Source organism: Pempheris klunzingeri, chromosome 12, assembly GCF_042242105.1.
Source record: "Pempheris klunzingeri isolate RE-2024b chromosome 12, fPemKlu1.hap1, whole genome shotgun sequence".
Classification (NCBI taxonomy): domain Eukaryota; kingdom Metazoa; phylum Chordata; class Actinopteri; order Acropomatiformes; family Pempheridae; genus Pempheris; species Pempheris klunzingeri.
Window position 1 is genome coordinate 18,984,699 of NC_092023.1, and position 12,134 is coordinate 18,996,832.

Sequence of the window (12,134 nt, forward strand, 5' to 3'; positions counted from 1 at the left end):
GATTTTAAAGTGTGATACTCTTCCTTGTTTCTTACTGTTCATCTTGAATGCTCCCCACCTCTCACTCTGGGTGTCTTTTGTTTTCTCTTTTTCGACATTTGATTCCTATGTATCTACCTTTTTCTTTTGTCCCTCACCTTCTCACCTTCTATCTCCTCCCCAAATCGTCCACCTCTGCTGCCTGGTCCTGGGGTTTTGTCCCCCTGTCGCACACCCTCCCTCCCTGCAGAGGCTCTGACAGGCATGCAGAAGCTCTGCTCCTCCCTGTGCAGTAACAGTGTGGGCTCCAGAAATAGTGACTCCCGCCCCACCTCCCCTTTCAGACACCACTTCCTCCCCCATAGCCAAGGTAAGGGCCCCACTCCACTCCTCTTCGCTGCCCCCCCCATGCCCCTCCATCGTGACCTGGGATGCCACCTCCCATCAATGCCCCATCTGTCATTCTGGATCCATGGCCATTTCTCATCAAACTATAACTGCCATTCTGAATGCTCAAACCCATGTCTTGGTCAAAGCCATGCAGCCAAGGCACTGAACTTTCACTAACTAGCATGCACCTCTTCACTTTTGCCTAACACAGCCTCTGCCAAAGTAGCTGCCAGGCTCTTTGTGTTTGTGTTTTGCAGCTTTGCATGCACTTGAGAGATACTAGTTATCCAAATTCAATAATCAGTTCTCCGGATGTTGGATGATGGATGACCTTCTTGCCTTGTCAGAATGAGTCTCCAGACTCTAGTAAACTATAAGGCTCAGATAAAAAGAAAAGTTTTGTAATATACATGTTCATGCTCGAGGTATTAAGAGTGAACTCATACTAAACTGTGAATTCATATCATACAGCAAACTAACAGACGTTGTAGTTCATGACTCATAACACATCTCCCAGGGCTGCTGGTGTGATGCGCTTTTCTACCTTCATCTTGCACATAATATACAGCACCATTAACCGCATTTATCAAAACCAACCAGAATGTCTCCCATTCGCTCAAAATGACTTCAGCTGGTCCCGTTGGTCCCTGTGTGTTGAACCGTTCAGACTGTGGTTCCCCTTTAGTATCCCTGCTTATGTTCTGTTCTTGGTTCTTCTCACTGGAGGCACTGACCCGCCGAGTGGCCGGAGCTCCCCCCTCCCGCTCAGGCCCGACAGCCGGCCGGTCACACCGCCTCTCTCTCAGACCCCTAAACATTTTCACCTCCCAGGTAGGAGCTGGAGCGCACCCTGTCACTGCTCGTCCCTACTTTCGATCTATCTATCTATCTATCTATCTATCTATCTATCTATCTATCTATCTATCTATCTATCTATCTATCTATCTATCTATCTATCTATCTATCTATCTATCTGCCTATCTATCCATCTATCTATCTATCTATCTATCTATCTATCTATCTATCTATCTATCTATCTATCTATCTGTCTATCACTATACTCCATTTGGGATCAGCTCTTGCTTTTTGCCGTCTTCTTTCACAACTGTACAGATGTATCACCGGGAAAAGGGCGAAATTCTATGTAATCTCTATGCGTCACTGCTTTGTGTTGGCATGTTAATTTGTATAACTGGGGCGCTGTATACTCCGTAAATGTATTTTCTGTCTGCATTTGAATGTTTTCAGATCAGGGGAGCAACATCTACAGAAAACCGCCCATCTACAAACAACACGGTACCTTTCATCTTATAGTACAGCCTACATCTCTTATAGTACCGAAGAGTACAGTACAGAAAGGACGATTATGTGTATCTGAGTGCTGATTCAGAATAATACTCTAGGACAGTGATTCCCAACCGGAGGTAGTTGTACCCGAAGGGGTATTTATGCAGTTCCCAGAGGGTATGTGGAAATATAGTGGGGTAGCTCAACTAATTGAAATCTGAAATAATAATTCTACTTTTATATAGTCAGTAGTGTTATACATTTGGAACGTGATAGGAGGGAAGTGCTGTTGCGGTACGAGAGACTGTAAAGGTTGGGAACCACTGGGCGAAGCAGTTCTGTTATTGAGCCGTGTTCTTGTACACGTACTGTACTGAAAAAGCTTTTGTTAATCAACTGAAACTGTGTATTCATCTAACCATGTAGCCACCCCCAGTGTCAGTGTATGAGCACTGTTTGAAGTCTGTCTCCAATCCTCTTCTGTCTGACCTCTAGCTGGTTTTTTACGCTGCATCTTAACAAGTCACAGTGGTAATATTATAGTCAGCCTTATCTCAAAGCAAGACTATGTAACTTTTGCTGAATTGTGACAATTGCAGAATAATGACGCTTCATTTTCCAAGAATCATTAGTGTTGAAGAGAACTTGACTGAGAGGAGTGACATCACAACATGTCTGCTGGCTAGCTACGATATGTTTACTTCGTGCTTTACGTTTTAATAAAACCATTGAAATGTTCATCTGTGGCTATAATGGAATGTAACAGTAACACAAGTAGAAAAGAGTCAGCGAACTGACTCAGTAATGTCAGTTACACTGTAATATGAATCTGAACATTAGCTAACATTAGCCACAATACTGGTCATAACAGACCAAGTAAGGTTGCAGCAGCAAAACTGCCAAGCGAAGTGCACTTTGTTGCGTGTTTCATTTAATTTATTTTATTTTCATTTCTAAGACACAAAATTTGTTTTTTTTTCTCGAAATTTACATAGTCTGGCTTTAAAATGCATTTTAAGAATATGCCAATGGTGTGAATTTCACTTCTGCACAATGCATGTCAGCTGGTTTTAAGACTTTTCCTTAATTTTGTGATGTTTCTCAAAACATATGTAATCTTGCTTGTGCAAGATGCCACTAAAATAATCCTTGAAACATTCTTGAAACCACACTGACTCTTACCCACTGGCAGTGCTTCAGCACTTATCTCATAAGATTAGATTTAAGGCTCTATCCAATATTCGGTGACTTGTTAGGAAAGAAATGTTTTGCATATACTTCAAACCGGGATGACCCAGGATTAAATGATCCTCGAGCCGGACGATCAGATGGTGCTAAGATGTTTATCTGTGGGAGAGACTGTGACCCAGACACTGATAGATCAGTTCCCATGGTTACCAACCTAGATACAGCTGCCATAGCACGCCAAAGCAAGTCTGCTGATGACATCATCAGATCCGCCACCTTCCCCGCTGCCCATGCACCCTCTCCAGATGACAGCTCACGGAGTGAGGGCGACCGTTGGCCCTACTCTCTCGCTGTATTAGGTACAGTAGGCTCCTGATGGGCATGCTTGCACTGTTACCTCCTAGCGGTACAATAGACACCTCACCACAGCCTAACTGTTCTTGATTCTCTCCTATAGCTGCCCCGAAAGCTTAACTGCATCCCTGCTTCACACCAAGCTCACGCTGTTATTCAGGCGTTGCCTTTAAGTTTTGCTTGCACAAAGCAGAAGCGATGTTTGGTTTCTGTTGCCGCCTTATTATTTTCTGCTTGGGGTAGCATCAGTTTCACCATTTTACGTTCACTTACTGCACATGTTGGGTGCACTAGCTATACACAATAGCGCCACAAATGACTTGGACAGAGATAACTGAGACTGACTTCAAACTGACTTCTGTCTGTCTGTCTTACATTGTGCTGTTCTGTGTATTTGACATCCAGTTAAATCTTGACACGAATGATGAAGTGTAAACATCCATCATGTCAGCGTAGCCCAATATTCCAATAAGTCCCTCTTTGTCTGTCTCGTCAACTCTGTCTCACATTTGTGTTCTTCTGTCCACATATTATTCAGTTTCTGTGTGTTGATGTCTCACTGCTGTCCAGCCTAAAGAAGCAGCCATATCTTTCTGTCTTTCTCAATCATTTCATCTGGTTGTACTACGCGAGTACACATGACGCATGGTTTCCTCCAAAAAGATGTGTGTGTCTTAATGGGTGCGTGTATTTGTGTTTTATGTAACTTTTGGGGCTTGTGTATGACATCTGTAGGTTCAGAGGGGAGGAGACGATCCAGAGAGGATGAGGAGGAAGAGGCCTTGAAAAGAAAGCAGCTCCAGGAGGAACATCTCAGCAAGGTCAGGGAAACAACCTCAGATCTTAAGAGCTGCAAACACCAACATGAACACTGTGTTTATCTATGGATGTAATGTAAATCATATAAATGTGTGCGTAGATTCAGTCCGGTTTGGGAAAGCTCATTCTGAAGGAGGAGATGGAAAAAGAGCAGATCAGGGAGCGTCATGCACGTAGCCTCTCTGCTCAGCGCTACGACCCCAAACAGACCAACTGTGACGCAGGTAGAGAGCAGCCTCATCAGCTAATATGCTCTTGAGTACTCAGCAATGTCCTGTGACGCAAGGTCTGTGCTATGTAACACTTGTAGGTCTTTGCATGCTTTTGTTTTACTGCTGACATGTTTGGATTATAACATTTCTTAAAAGTTGTGAAATAAAAACTCTGTGTTAATGTAAATCGTTCTGATTTGGGTTAATCTTATTAAATGTGGGTAGATCTTTTTAAATCTAAAAGCAAATCTAATTTTGAAAAATTATTTTTAATTTTCAGAGCCAACTTCTCCAACCAAAACTAACTCTCTGCCTGGCTATGGAAGGAATGGGCTGCATCGGGTGAGAGCTCACTCATACTAACTGTTGATCATGTAAAACAGACAGCTAAACGCAGAAAAATCTTAATCATCAAGAAGTAGAACTTGCATGTCAAAAGAATTATGTCTTGGCACCAATGCAGACACACAAATTTGTACATGTTTTATATTTAGTAATTATTATTAAATCCTATTCTGGTCCTAAATCAGCAACAAAATGCCCTCAACAAAATGCCCTTATGTTAATGTTCTCTTGTCTTTGTTCCTGCAGCCCCAGTCAACAGATTTCACGCAGTACAACAGCTATGGTGACATGTGTGGAGGAGGCAGAGGTGAGAGCTTCTACCGAGATGAGGCCACCAAGCAAATCTCTTGCCAATTTCACCAGAGCTATTCAGCATCAGTACTCAAAAATGGCTTGCTACATGTACACAAATGGACGTGCATTTTGAAATAATTGCATAATGATTCACACGATGTGTCGTCAGGGACAGAAGTGATGTAGATTAGTTGTCTGGCAGGGGATTTGACAGCAAAACCATTAACTGTGAGTCTCATTTTCTGTCCCATGTTGTCCTGCAGAGTTTCAGGTATGTCTCTCATCTGCTTTTTCACATGGCATGCTTCCTCACCTTGCATCATATATTTGCTTGCTCATGGGTTGCAAGAGACACCTTGCCCTGAATGCTCACCGCCCACTCCCGCTACATGCTTGCATCACTGTTGGATTAATGTCAACTACAGGGCATGCAGTGCAGTGATTTCAAACGCCCAAACATGCACTGCCCAGTAGCTGAACCAGGTTACCGTAAATGCAGTGTACAATCATCGCCTCATATCTTGTTTTGTGTGTTGTTTACCAATGTTATGACTCAAGCTAAATGTCACATTTGAATATATTTACCATAGAAAAAAAAAAACTACAGAGACATTCAGAAAACATGTAAACGACTGCCCATCTTGAACACTAATTAAAATACTGAACGGTATCCAAGCTACTTGCTCCATCCAGTGAAAATTGTGCCCACTGTCATTAGTGGACATATTCATTGCCATTAACCCTGCAGTCCCCTTCCACTATATTACATTTGTGTATGTTCTATTCTTTAGCACATTAAGGATGGCCGTGCAGCACTTGCAAGGATGGACAGGGGAGTATCTATGCCTAATATGTTGGAACCAAAAGCAAGTATCTTCTTCTTTTTGTACTGATGACAACATTGTAATCTACACTGAAATATGTTACAATTTTTTTTTTTACATTGTTCACTATTTAAGTGCATTTTAACTTTTTTTACACTAGTTTACACATTGTCCACCCTTGACAATCGATTAAGAAAAAGAGACCGGCCCAAAAGAGGGGGATGAAATTAAATAATTACCATGTCGTATTTACTATTTACCCTCCCAGTGTGGGGACATTGGTGGAAGAAATAGGGAACTGAGAGATATTTTGTACTGGAGGTGAAAGACTCACATTAGCTGGGTTCCCGATTTAGCATGCCGCTTCAGGAGCTGCCGAGTCACTTGAGCGCTTAGCATGCTGGCTTCTCCATGCTCATCTGCACATAGCTTTGACTTAAAGTGGCTGGATACTGTATGCAGCATACAGTGGAGAATCCAACGCCCAGACTGTCATCCAAACAACTCATATCACTATATACTGCGTAGTATATAAGAGATTGTACACTACTGTGTGGATATGAGTTGGCCAGAGGCCTCAAAGAACTTCTAGGTGCTTATTATTGAGCATTTCAGCTAAATTACCAACTATCATTTGTCAGTTTCTTCTTGCACAGATAGGATTAGTATATTTAGAAAAGCAGAGGCACCTCAGATTTCCAGGACAATCATTCCCATGTGGAGTTACTTGGCCTACATTGCTGGTGTTAGTTCTTTTTTTAGTTTGCATTAAATTACTCTAAAAATACAGCTCGTTACATAACTGTTTTCATGTTTTTGCCCTTACCTAATCTATTGCACGTTTCTACACCAAAAAAAAAAAAAGTGTGCACATCATAGCACCCTGCATTTCCCCAACAACCTAACAAACAGTTCTCACTCCCAGTCAACCTCCTGTCACATACCTGTTCTCCCACCCAGTGTTCCCTCTATCACAGCCAGAGCTGTAAGAATATCCAAATTTCTAGTTTTGTTTGATAAAAAGTTTGTTTTTGCAGCGTCACACTAGCCTCTAGGTTTTTACCTGTTCACTGACAAGTGTCTCCTTCTGAAGGTGTACCCCTATGAAATGCTCATGATAACCAGTAGAGGGAGAGCTAAACTGCCCAGGGATGTGGACAGAACCAGACTGGAGGTATCCGTTTTCCATCTGAGTGTCCACAATTGATACTGGATTTCTCTACTTTGTGTAAATAACATGTTACACAAATACTGTAGCAAGGAATGTGCAGTATCCATTGCTTCTTGTCATTTTTGCAGTGACCCTTTTTACGGCTTTGGTGCTAACAACGAACACCCCCCTTCCCCCTCCCCTCCTTTGTTTTCTCCACCTTTGTTCTCAATTCTAGCGCCACTTAGCACCTGAAACGTTCTTTGACATCTTTGGAATGGAGATCCAGGAGTTTGACAGGCTTCCCCTGTGGAAACGCAACGACATGAAAAAGAAGGCCAAGCTCTTCTAGCACTCAGAGCAGCATGCACATACTGTACATTCATCCAGATAGCACACAACAACTGTAATCTAGATGTAGGTTTTGATTTATTTCCTTTTCTTCTGTTTTTTCTGTTTGTTTTATCCTGACATAATCAAGGAAGCCACGAAATGGACTCTTTTTGCTCTGATGCTTCCTGAGACTGTGAGCTGAATGATTTGTCCAGTTAGACTTGCACAGGAAACAAGGAATGGGAATCTCTTCCATGTTCAAAAATGACAAAGAATGATAATGAATGATAAATAGGGTCATGTTATTTGGTTTGACTGCGCTTGTTTTACTTCTTGCTTTGCTTTGAGTGGAACTGCTTTCCTTTCTTTCTTGCTTGTTTATTCCTACTCTTCGTTGCTGTTGATTCCTGTGGAACTTTGTAAGTACAGTAGAACCTCATGGCGCCATTACGAAATGTCCATGCTCGTAGCTTGAACATGTGTCAGCTTTCCTTCGCTTGGGCTGAAACAGTTTTAGTCCAAAGTTTGCAAGAATCGGCTCAGTGAGTCTTTGAATTAAAAAAAAAAAAGGCACTGGGAAAGCAGTCAGCTGACCCATCAACTGTTTTACCGGATCTACATGGAAATGAATCATCCAAGCACCTGCACATCGTCAGTCTCCTTCCCCTGCCTACTGTACACGCCAAACATTCATCTGACCCTGACAAAAAGAAAATGTCTCTCTTCTCAGGCTCTCATAAACATGGCCAGACACTTTCCCTTTACATGTATTGGAAGTACAAATCTTAATATATTTTAATGCCGTATCCAACATACAGTAACCAACAAATAGATGAAACACCTAATGTAAGAAGCAACTGTATTTGAAAGTACTGTTTTATAAATGAAAACCCACACTGCCATTTGTTGTATTGAAATCTAAGCCAATAAAGCTTTAAATCACCATGAACCATATGACCCTCGGCTATACCAAAGGTACGCAGCGCCTCTTTTCTGTTCTCTGTTTTCTTCTTTGCATGTCACCAGTAAACACACCGTGGTGTTACACGGATCGAGAGGTGGCCTGAGGTGCGGCTGACTTTTATGGAATTGATCAGATGTGGAGTCTATTGACCTTCACAAACATTGATTTAGTTGGGCCCCCTGTGAGGAAACATCATTTCACACGATTTTGTCCTTTGATACAAATACTTACCCAATATAGCTGCAACATGAAGTGTTGTGTAGGGGAGAATTGTCCTCTGATGTCAATACACACACTCATAAACAACCAACCACTAAGTAAAGATTTAGTCATCGCTCTTGCAGCATTGAGGAAAGTGAGACTTGATTGCAGATTGTGTTTTAAAAGGCCATAGCCCATATACAACACACTACAGTATATGCACTGCATATACTGTATAACTAACCATTTTCCAAAGCCACAGTTTTTTAACATTAACAAAGGTGTCCCTCATTCTGAGGGACCGCTTGTGTTAAATGACTCAAAAGCCACTGTGCAAATTTGACTCCTGCTTGAGAGGGATACGGCATCACTGTGAACATTAAATAGCATTCTGTTTTGTTAATCTTTTTGTGTTAATGCAGTTCCAAATAATTATTGCAACTGCCTTCAACACCTCCTCCGGAATGATGCATTCACGTGCAAATGGGAAGGCAGGACATCTCAGACTGAGCTGCTGCAGCAACTTCTTTAATGTAGCAAAACTGCCATTTTATCCTATTTGAAAGATCTATTTTTCCCCATTGTTTATCTTCTGGCTTTTAATTTCCAACCACACGGCAATTCAGTATATTCATGAAAGCAGGGCTGTAAAGCAGCAAACTCATTGGCTCAACACAATACTCGTTATTGACTTTATTACCTCACACTGATAATATGACTCCAATCTAAAAAAATAAAGATTGGAAACCAATTTTTAATTGGAAGGATAAATAACCTCAATCATGTTTGAAGTCTCTCCGATTTTAATTTTCATACTGCATACTGGATGGCAGGAAACACACAGTTTAAGATCCCCTCGAGACTTGTTTTTGAATGATCATTTGTGTCTGATATGTTTTTTTCTGCAAAAAATCTCAATAAACCATCTACTCCCTTTTCCTCACCGAACATTTGGGAGTATTGGTCATTTTAAAAGTAAACCTCTTGGCAGAAGATGTCCCCTACCCCTGTTCATTCTCAGTGTACGTGCACTTGAGGTATGAAGTTTCCTAATCACATTTGTGCAAGCTGCATACTTAACCACAATTGGCTTCCAAACAAGTTGTGATATCATAGAATCCTGCTTGTGATCACAGAGAATCTTTCCTCCTTCAACAGAAATATCAGATTCTACAGTGAAGCCTCCAAGTGAGATAATAAGAAAAATGCATTGGTGTGCCATGGTGTGCTTTGGAAAATGTCAACCCTGAGATAAAGCATGAGGCAATCTGTAGTAAAACATGCCAGTATGGTCCTAAAAATGTCATGACAAAAACATTTTCCTTTGACCATTGTTGACTTTGTAATATAAACTGAGCAAATCAAAGTAGTGTCACTTAAAGGTGCCTATGAGAGCCGCAGCCTCATTCAGTCACGGCGATTTATTTTGAGATAAACGTGAATGATTGTGGACACAACAATCATACTTTTCCTCCCCAAGAAGGCAGCACTGACACTTGGAATATAGAGGACAGATGTCAGCGTCTGGGGTCACAACACTGCAGCGTTATATAATGGCAATATAATGGCAATGAGGTGATCAGTGGGTATAATTTTCAGCTTGATTAGGTGTCAGCAACACAGCAAAGCCTTCAGTGTCTCCAAAACAGAAATTACTGTATAACAGTCGAAGAAAAAGACTGAAGAAAAGATGATCATTCCAGAAATCGCACCCACTCTCTGTTGCTTTTTACATGAAGTGTCATGATAAACTACTTCTGCCTCTGCAGCTGCACTTCACCACTGAGACTGGCGTTGAATTGAGCTGTTAAGACTGTGTGTGCAACCTTTTCTACAGGAGACAGTAGAAAAGCACCAAGAGTGTCTAAAGAAGCAAAGGGAAGCAGTGAAATACAGACTGAAAAAACTGGCAGCACGGCAGTCAGAGATCACAGTGAGTTCTGTTCAGACTTGTCAGTGTTGAAATTTTGCTGCAGCATTTTGCTTTCTGTCTTTACTGTGACATTAAATTGGAAAATTAACCATTAAACACTCAAATTACAGTATAATAAACTAATAGATGCTTATGCCTGACTCAGAAAAAGTCCTCAGTGATAAGGGAAAACATCATACTGAAATATCAGGAGATCCAGGCCGCCTTGGACGAGGACCTGAGGATTACTCTGTCCCACCTGGAGATGGAGGAGCGGGCCGCTGTCTCTGCCCTGGATGGTCTGATGGAAAGGAACTGCTCTCTAATCCAGGAGATAGAGCAGGACCTGGCCAGACTCACAGTGGCACTGGACCAGACCGACACAGAGCCTGATACAATGGTGATTAAACTTGACAGTGGCAAAGCCCCGCGGAGAAACCATGATTTAGAAATTCATATTTACTGTTTTATTTGTGTATGGGAACTAAAAATGTTATGTGATGTAAAACAAAAGTTAATTTAAACTTGATTTTTCTGCTTTTCTTCAGTCTTTCTTTTCATACCCTGACCAGCAAGACACGGAGAGTGTGGACAGGTATGGAATCATATGAGATATATAGAATGAATGATAAATGTAAAAAAAGGCTTGTGTAAGAAGCAGTGGAGCAGCAGCTGACATTTCTCTTTATGGTTTACTCCTTCAGGGTGGTGAATATGCTAAACGGCACAGACCCGAGCAGTGTGAGCCTGGATGAAGTTAAAGCTGACCAGATCCTTAGCCTCACCAACAACATGCTCCTTCTTATCTGCTCACAGACCCCTATAATCAAGAACCTCATCAAGAGCTGTCAGTTCACACATTATTTCTGTTTGTGTTTATAATCTCAACTTGACTCTTTAACATATAGTTTTTTAAAAATGTGTCTGACATGTGTCTCCAGATTCCAGTGAGATGAGTCTGGATCCAGAGACGGCCCACCCAAAGCTGATCATCTCCCCCAAAGGTGACAGTGCCACCTACACAGACACCTGGCAGCAGCTCCCTGACCTCCCTGGACGCTTTGACACCACCCTCAATGTCATCAGCTCGCAAGGCTACAGCTTTGGCCGTCATTACTGGGAGATTGATGTGACTGGGAAGACTTACTGGGAGCTTGGTGTGACCTATCCCACCATTCCCCGCAAGGGCACCACTGAGGACTGCTGGCTGGGCCGGGGGGATGAGTCCTGGTGTGTGGAGTTCTTTGATGGGGAATATACGGCTTGGCATGGAGGGGTGCCACATCAGCTGCCTTTCACAAAACGCTTCTGTCGGATTGGGGTTTTTTGTAATTTCCCTGCAGGATCAGTGATGTTTCTTGAGGCTGACAACATGACGCCGCTGTTCTCCTTCTGCACTGGAACCTTCTCAGACTGCCTCCACCTGGCCCTTTGTCCTGGTCACGACCACAGTGGCACCAATGCTAAACCTATTTCAATCTGTAATGGTACATCTCCTACCCGTGATCTCTGTGGAGTAGCTCCACAGAAAAGCTTTTAGTAAAAAACTTTCTAATTATGCACCAGTTACAAAGGTTTATTAGTTGTTATCAATTAGTGTGTGTCCCAGTGGCTCTGTGAGGCTGTATGCAGAGATGTGCTTTGAGCTGTAAATGCTAACATTGGCATGCTAACATACTTACACTGACAATGCCAACATGTTGTTGTTTATCAGGTATAATGCTTACCATGTTCACAATGATAGTTTAACATGCTAGCTTTTGCTAATTAGCAATAAGCACAAAGTACAGCTGAGGTAGATGAGAATATCATTAGTTTTTCAAGTGTTTGGTCATAAAGAAAACTCAGACTGATTACAATGTTGACATGTTGTCAGAGGATC

The 12,134-nt window shown here is 41.9% G+C and overlaps 2 protein-coding genes across 7 annotated transcripts in view; both read left to right on the forward strand.

Moving 5' to 3' along the window:
• ablim1a (actin binding LIM protein 1a) overlaps window positions 1–8,124 on the forward strand; it is a 39,611-nt gene extending 31,487 nt beyond the window's left edge. For 2 of the 6 annotated variants that reach the window (XM_070841305.1, XM_070841304.1), the window contains exons 14-21: window positions 1,096–1,200; window positions 1,618–1,665; window positions 3,063–3,203; window positions 3,934–4,019; window positions 4,118–4,241; window positions 4,510–4,571; window positions 4,821–4,881; window positions 5,132–5,380. In XM_070841305.1, coding sequence (XP_070697406.1) covers window positions 1,096–1,200; window positions 1,618–1,665; window positions 3,063–3,203; window positions 3,934–4,019; window positions 4,118–4,241; window positions 4,510–4,571; window positions 4,821–4,881; window positions 5,132–5,310 — 806 coding nt within the window. In that variant the 3' untranslated portion in view covers window positions 5,311–5,380. Of the gene's footprint in view, window positions 1–1,095; window positions 1,201–1,617; window positions 1,666–3,062; window positions 3,204–3,933; window positions 4,020–4,117; window positions 4,242–4,509; window positions 4,572–4,820; window positions 4,882–5,131; window positions 5,381–5,659; window positions 5,735–6,785; window positions 6,867–7,080 lie in introns of those variants that run through there. The other 4 variants (XM_070841309.1, XM_070841307.1, XM_070841306.1 and 1 more) reach the window with 4 other exon arrangements.
• A 1,496-nt stretch (window positions 8,125–9,620) lies between these two features.
• On the forward strand, window positions 9,621–11,792 carry LOC139211319 (probable E3 ubiquitin-protein ligase TRIML1). Its single transcript, XM_070841609.1, has 6 exons — window positions 9,621–9,626; window positions 10,178–10,273; window positions 10,419–10,652; window positions 10,801–10,847; window positions 10,957–11,099; window positions 11,194–11,792. Exons 1-6 carry the CDS (start codon window positions 9,621–9,623, stop codon window positions 11,790–11,792), a joined length of 1,125 nt encoding a protein of 374 aa, XP_070697710.1.
• Window positions 11,793–12,134: the final 342 nt, after the last annotated feature.